At 32.7% G+C, this 8229-nt stretch overlaps 1 protein-coding gene across 1 annotated transcript; it reads left to right on the forward strand.

Annotated features, from left to right (window-relative positions):
* The first annotated feature begins 1150 nt into the window (after positions 1–1150).
* LOC119839719 lies at positions 1151–7842 on the forward strand. Its single transcript, XM_038366152.1, has 8 exons — positions 1151–1769; positions 2324–2477; positions 3120–3174; positions 3660–3798; positions 4055–4183; positions 4674–5687; positions 5988–6123; positions 6462–7842. The coding sequence occupies exons 1-8, from the start codon at positions 1359–1361 to the stop codon at positions 6503–6505; spliced, it is 2082 nt and encodes a 693-aa protein (XP_038222080.1). The 5' UTR covers positions 1151–1358; the 3' UTR covers positions 6506–7842.
* The last annotated feature ends 387 nt before the right edge of the window (positions 7843–8229 follow it).

Genomic DNA, 8229 nt, shown 5'->3' on the forward strand with positions numbered 1-8229 from the left:
TTAAGCATCGTTCGTAATTTGTTCATTATTTTATAACTACATTGAAATGTAGTTGTTGTATTATGTTGGTAATAATGTTAAAATAATTTTTACAAGTGAAAATTATATAAGGCATAACGTTAATACTACTCAGTATTTTTTTATATTGACAGTATTATCGACACATATACCAACGTATATAACTTACGAACAACGTATATTACATAACGAACGTGTTAGTTATTAAAATAATTCTCTTCCAACCACTACGTGAAATAGAACTAAAGTTTAAGATGTGCAGTTATAAACTCGATTTTATTTTGTAATTTCTGCCGATTGCAAAACAATTCCAAAAATTATAATATAATTTACTAAAATATCATAACTCTCTTACTTATCTGTAAAATGTGTTCTCTGCTTTTCCTAAATATACCGACCTTTTATTTTATTATGTATTTACATCGTCTAATGCGCTCCGGAACGTAATAAGCGTTCACAAGGGAGCGATCTCGGATACACTGAGATTAGTAAAGTTATGGAATATATTTAAAAAAGTGCATTAAATAATGGTTTACCATATTTCATTTTATGATAATAGACTAATATAGCCACATACTTGGGGTTAGGTTGAAATTGAAATAAAAAAATAAACATTTTTAAAAACATATGTAATATTGTTTTAACCATTACCGCAAATTATACTAACGATAGGTCATGGCGTGGTCAGCCATCATAGCTCAGAGTGGGGCAGTATTTTAAAATAGTAGCTAGTAAACTATACCCACAGTCTTACCTCAATTTTTTTTTCATAAAAAAGGTTATACCCTATTATTATATATAGCACCACGTATATGTAATCTACAGTACATGTTTAATTAGAATTTTCCAATGCACTTTTTTTTTTCTTACCTGCCTGTCAATTTACAGGTTCATATGTATCTATAGAAAATACTTGTAGGTTCAACAAATAAACAAATACACAAAGGTATTGAAGGGATGTTTCAATATCAAAAGAAGAAAATTAAAGAAGAAGAAAAAAAGGTGGATCGTTTTCCTGTTCTTACAAATTCGAACACATAAATAAGGTGTATTTACATAAGTGATATGGCAATATTAAGATATTGGGACTTACTTGACAGATTTATACTCTAGTCTAAAATTGACATTGACATTAAAAATGAAATTCGTTTTTCTTATTTACCGCTTAAATCTTCAAAAGATCAATCATTTCACCTAAAAATCTGTGTTAATGCTTTACACATATAAAAGATAAAACACTCGAACTTTTTTTGTTGGTTACGCTCATACCATTGCACTTGTGACTGTGGCAATCGTTGCTTACATGACAAGTAAACGAAGGTATATTAAAAACAAAACAAATGTCGGGTTCCCGAAATCGCGACGATGTAAATATGTTGTCGGTAAAAGAAGAAAATGTATGCGATATGGGTGAATACCAGTCGATTTTTGAAAAGTTGAAAAAGCTTCATGAAATTGCTAGAACCAATGACGAACCCTCTACCTCCAGTACAAATAATAATGAGAATAAATTGGCTCCGAAGCGTAAAACTGATCTAGATTTAGATGTTTTAAGCGACGATAGTGCTTTGAATGCTACAAATAAAACAAAACGCCGGCGATTTTCGGACAGTCAAGATTATAGCGAGAGTGGTGAGTTTGATGTGAGAGATTATTGCCCGCAAAATAACAACAAAATGTATGTTATATCCATATCAAATTTACCCGGCGAATGGACTTATGACAAAATAAAACAATATGTTACTGATGAGGTAAGTTTTTCCGATACAAAAAGCCTTTCAGTGCCAAGCTTGCTAGTACACTTCTTTAATTAGAAATCAGGCTACAATAGATTTAATATGTGAATAGAAAAAAAAAATGTTGACAGCCAAATTTATTCAATATTTTAATGAGCCTTGTTGTATGCATAAGGCTTATATTGTTTATTCAATTTAAGATTTTTGTAGGCTATAACTAGCATCACTATTTTCTTTCTTTCTTCTATATCTATATAAGTAAATATTAATCAGTGTGTCTGTAACACTCATGAAGCTCATGCTTCCTGCCTGGCTGGTATTATGCAATTTTCAACTGACGTCAAAAACAAAGAATACATAATTCAACTGTATTTTCATTATGTTATCTCAGAATGTTCGACTGAATCGATTTTGGTGATTCTTTTTTTATTTGAAAGCTGGTGTCTCATGTAGCTCATAAGCTATTTTTAAACACACTTTAGTGATAAGCACACCTCTTAAGAACAATGTCTGTGTGCAAGTAAATTAAATATTGGTCATCTTTTGTATCATTTTGCTTATTTTCATAGTGTGGTGTGAATGTGGTCAAAATGACAGATTCAAGATCAGATAGATCAGATTATCAGTTGCGATTAAGATTTAGCAATGAGGAGCAGTATAAGAATGTTCTTGGCAAATTGAAATGCAAAGAGGTTGAGGGAAAACTTAAAGTGGTGGTAATAGGTGAGTATATAGTCAAATAAATATTGAGTATATAGTCAAACAAATATACACGGGCTGCCCTGTTGTGTAGATTGGTTCAGGAACCTTTTACCAATGGCAGAATTCCACCTTTTTTCCTCCACAGTTTTATATAGTTTATTTTAAGCTTATAGAGTCGATTCTAATAATTCAGGAATTTGTTGACCTTTAAGTTTGTATGCATTTAAAAGTTATTGAAAAGTCCTTCACAGTTCCTGCTTTATGGCTATAAAAAAGTTCTATTATTATTTATTTATATTTGAAACTTGTGATATTTGTAGAAATATTAATCAAAGCTTCACAAATTATGAGGTTTGCTTTATAAATAGCTTTTCAATAAGCAGATGTTATTTCAAATGTAAAGGAAATATTATGTTTTTATGCTTTTTCAATGGAAATAATGAATGTTATCAAAAAGATCTGTGTTTACAAATTTTTTAGTTTATGAGATGGTAAAAAACGTGATTGAAAACCTTTTAATTTTGCCTTTATTAGAAGTTTTATTCTCTCTAAAATGGTTTTCTATTAATGTGTAAATACAAAAACATAAACTACCAAGATAAGTAGCAGAAAATTTTGAGGTTGTTTGTTCTTTTGAGATGTTTTTAAATGTACTTTTTTTAGATGAGGATGATAGTGACAGTGACACTTCAGATACCACTTTTATTATTGGAAAGAGGTGAGTCCGTATTATAATAAAATCTTAACTTCAGAAATAAGTAAAAAAGTACTGAAACAAGATTTAAAAACTACACTAAATAATGTCTCTTGTTATGGAGTGACTTATGTTAAGTCATCTTTCAACAATAATAAATAAAAAAAAATATATATGCCATATTAAAATATTATATACAATATATTATTTATATCAACCTTCACACATGAGCTCAAGTATTTTCTCATCGATAAAAATTTGAAAGTTGCATTTATTTCTGGGTGATAGGAGTTTTATTTTTCTTGGCAGTGAATGGCTCATAGATTATCTGACTGACACCTTCTTCTAGGATTAGAAATTTGAATTTTGCTCCACATTTTGTAAAGTCTAGGTAGGCTATTTAAAGGCGTAAAAGAGGGGGAGGATGGGGATAGAGGCTACCTCCACACAAGCTCATTAAATTTAATTGTTAAAATGCAAAATTATGAAATTAAGTCTATTTTTGACAGCGATATAAAAAGTGAGGAAAAATCTTGGAAACAGGATGACACTGAGTGGGAGCCAGAAGGTCTTTACGGTTTGAAACCAGAGTTTCTTCAGAGCTTAAATATAAAGCCCCCTCTCACTAAATGGATACATGTGACAAATGTGAGAATTTTTTATTTATTTATTTTACATTTTTGCAAACAAATAAAGTAGTATAAATACCCTCTAGTCCATTTTCTTTTCAAGTTTAGATTAGACTATTATAAGCACCCTAAATTTCACTAGTTCTAAACTATGTTTTGGAAACATTAATGAAAAATGATCCAGCAATTTTGGCGGCAAAATGAGATGTACGTAAAAACTTAACGAAAGGATTAATAAATATTTTCATCTGTTAATATCTGAATATTTTCAATAGTTCAGATGTGACAAATCGGAATTGAGGGATGTGTTTGAAATGGCGGGTCGGGTTATTAGCTGTATAGTCGTGAATACTATAAATAAATATGCTAAGGTCATGTACAGCCATCCTCTTGAAGCAGTTCAGGTAAGACTTTTAATTATCCTACTATAATAATATTATAAATGCGAAAGTTTGTAAGGATGTGTGTGTGTTTGTTGCTCTTTCACGCAAAAACTACTGAACCGATTACAATGAAACTTGGTACGCAGACAGCTGGACAACTGGAATAACATATAGGCAACTTTTTATCCCGATATTCCTACGGGATATGGACTTACGCGGGTGAAACCGCGCGGCGCAGCTAGTCTTTAATATTTTTCAAGCAAAGATAAATGTGTATTGTATAGTTTGTTATTTGTACAACTGAAGCTATTTATATCATTCATAATCTGAGTAAACACTTTAATTTGGTTGACAAATTTATTAACCCCGTTCAATAAAGATATAAAAGTAGATTTTTCCCCGTTTTTATGAAGTGTGTTCTAATGATCACTGCTACATAATATATTTCTTTACTGTAATATGAAATGGTACGTTATAATGGTACTCTCCCATAACTTAAAAATTGTTTCAGGCAATTTCAATGTTGAACGGCCAATTCTTTTATGGGCAACGTTTGAATGTGTCATTAGACCCGTACGCGGAGACCGCTTTGCCGCTGCCCAAGGGCCTGCTTAGTTATGGCATCGGCTTTGGGGAATCGGGGAAACCCCTACGCGATGTTGTCTCGGAATTTGAACGTTTCGTCATGGGACAACATTCGAATATTAACTCGTCCCTATTCTGCCCGGCGCAGAAAACCCCCATGGAGCCTTATGTTCCCGTTAAACGGAGCCATAGCTCCGAAAATCTTGGCCAATTCGGTCCGATTGGACAGAAAAAAACAACGCTGAGTACAGATGATAATAGAGGAACTAATTTGAAACACGTGAATTATCCCTTCGCAAATAGTCCCAGACCTGGACCGAGTAGTATACCCTATGGACCAAGGCCGCAAAATGGGCCAATGTTATCCAATAGAATGACTCCGCCAGGCACTGGGCCAATGCCTGGCCCAAATATGCGTCCAGTGTTACCATCTCATAATATTCCTATTAGATTACCTGGACCGAACATGCCAGCTCCACCTGGCTGCAATCCTGGCCCTAATTTACAACCTCCTCAGTTCCATGGTCCAAATTACCCAGGCCCGCTAGGCCCTAACCAAGGGTTACTCCTGCAGGGCCAAAAAAGACCTATGTATCCCGGCTCAGGGCCCAATTTTGTCGGACCTGGACCAAATTTTCAATGTCCTCCAAGCAACCAAGGACCGATGGGTCCGAATTTTCCCCAAAATCTCCCTCCAGGCGGTCCCAACTTCCAAAGTCCTGCACAATTTCCTAATCGATTTCCACTAGATAAAAATCAATTTAATCAAAGGCCGATAACTAATATGAATGTGCCAAGGATGTTTGAACCAGGACAAAATCCATCTATGGTACCAAGACCTGTTGCATCGAACGTTCCGGGACCAAAAGATCCCAGAACGCCAGAAAAAGGGATATTGGTTCTTAGATCGAATGATCCTGTAACTCTTCAGATAACGAATGTAAGTTTAATTTCATTTGATAAAATATTGTTAGGAAATGTTATAGGTATATGCTTCGAAAGGCTCTTTTTAACTGGAAAGTGAAAATTGTCATATTTATGCATTTGTTATGTAGATTCAGTTGAAGTTTTATTCATTGATTGGCTTACAATGTAAAACTAGATTTTTATTATTAAACAATTACCCTTCCAGGTTTATTAGTATATTTCCTTTAATTTTTGTCGAATTATAATGCTCATATTGTAGTAGAATATGGTAATTCTAATTTTTTACTTTCTTATCCTATCCCGCTTTCTTCAGCTGCCACCAACAGTAACATTTGCCAGCCTTTGCGGTAAGTTGTCGAAAGTGGGACAAGTTGTGTCTTTGGAGTTTACAACACCAGGGTGCGCTGTGGTCAAGTTTGGCAACCCTTCGGAAGCTGAGAGGTGTTTCCGTATCCTTTCTTAATTTTCGTAGGGTAGTATATAGTAAAGGACATTTATTTAGTTATTTTTCCAAAAAAACCGGGAAATTTTTAAATTTCATCTAGTAAGTAAAAAAAATGTGTCTTTCCAATATTGTCGAATTTTTGTTTAAAATATGTAAGCATCGACTTTTTCAAATAATCCTCTATACTCTACTTTTGCTAAATTCGTTATGGTGATTTTTTTATTCTTCCCGAAGATTAGAATTTCCTATTCGATCCAGGATTGGAAAATAATAAAAAAAAACTCATACTATTTTTGGAATTTTAATAACGCCTGGTCGTATAAACTTAACTTGTATGTACAGATTATTACAGCCCAGCGCGGTTTGGCAACGACCTTGGGAGATGAGTGATCAATCATTTCTTTCTAGATGATTCTAGAGTGAATTATTTTTGGTATTGGAATGTTTATGGTAAGATTTTTTTCCCATGACGGACTTAGACGTTAAATGACTGAGGTCTGGTGCACAAATGCAGGGGTGAATTGCTTTTATATGGGTGGGGAAAGAAACTCTTTTGAATAATATAAAAGTGGATAAAATTTATATTATTATTCATAAGTTATGGGGATATAAGTGTGAAATTATATTACTTACGTCCACTAGTTTTTGAAAGTCGGCAAAGAAGGGTAGTATGAAACAAGATAAGAAACACGATCCGCCTTTGTAAAATGTATGAGAATGAGTCAAGCGGATAAAAAGTAGAGAAAAGATTGAGATTGGTAGTAAGAGTTAGATAGGAGAAAAGAAACGGATAGAGTTAAGAAAGAGATGAGATGTTTGTAAATGGAGGGGTGGGGTATTGGACAATAAAAAAAAATATATATATAAATATTCTTAATATAGAAAGTCTTGATGTTTTTGAATTATAAGGCAATCATTTATATAATCGGTGTCCAAAATATGACAATGATATTTAATATGTAATGTTAATCAAAATATAATTAAATGGTTTCTTTTAATAGCGAATACCGACTGTAAAAATAAATTTAATCCTAACCTAAAAGGGGGGAGAATTTGTTGTGAAATAATTTCATTAATAAAGAAATACTGGTATTAATGATTTGTAGAAAATGCTTTGCGATGTTCATAAATTATATAACCGTGCCAATATTACTTGCTTAGATTTATATTGCCTATTTATATATTATATATTATTAAATAATTATATAAGAAACATACATTAGACTCGATTTAGATTAAGATACTAGCGTATAAATTGTATTCTAATATTAGATAATGTTGTGTGCTATTTTTAAAGTTATTTATTTACTAGCGGTCCGCCTCGGCTTCGCCCGTGGTACATATATAGCCTAACACTGAAAGAATTTTTCAAAACGGACCAGTAGTTCCTGAGATTAGCGCGTTCAAACAAACAAACTCTTAAGCTTTATAGTATTAGTATAGATTTCATATTACTAACAATATATTATCTATGTGTAAGTATTTCTCCTAAAGTAACTGACAATGATCTGATATTTTTTATAATATAACTTGTGGGCCGCCCCGGTCTTACCTTACCTCCTTGCGCCTTTAATTTATTGTCGGATGTTAAAGACGAGCCGAATTGGTTGTCGGGTCCTCGAGTTTTACTCTTAGAACCATATTTGTAATTTTTATATTCATATAAGATACATTGTATGTCGGTACTTATAAGTGATTTCACTCAGCTAATAAAATATATATTTTAAAAGACGTTCAAATATAATAATTCATGCATACTCCTAAATCCTACTTCCTACTAATATTATAAATGCGAAAGTTTTTAAGGATGTGTGTGTGTTTCTTGCTCTTTCACGCAAAAATTACTGAATCGATTGCAATGAAATTTGGTACGTAGATAGCTGAAAAACTGGAATAACGTATAGGCAACTTTTTATCCCGATATTCCTATGGGATACGGACTTACATGGGTTAAACCGCTGGGCGCAGCTAGTAATTAATAAAAGTATCACTTGTATTGATCAAAGTGTAAGAAATTCATTCAGTTCAATTCATGGCAATTTTGCTTTGTATAATTCTGCCAGTGTAACGTTAGGAAGATAAAATTTTAGTGTATTAATTGATAGTATCT

Source organism: Zerene cesonia, chromosome 4 (genome assembly GCF_012273895.1).
Source record: "Zerene cesonia ecotype Mississippi chromosome 4, Zerene_cesonia_1.1, whole genome shotgun sequence".
Lineage (NCBI taxonomy): Eukaryota > Metazoa > Arthropoda > Insecta > Lepidoptera > Pieridae > Zerene > Zerene cesonia.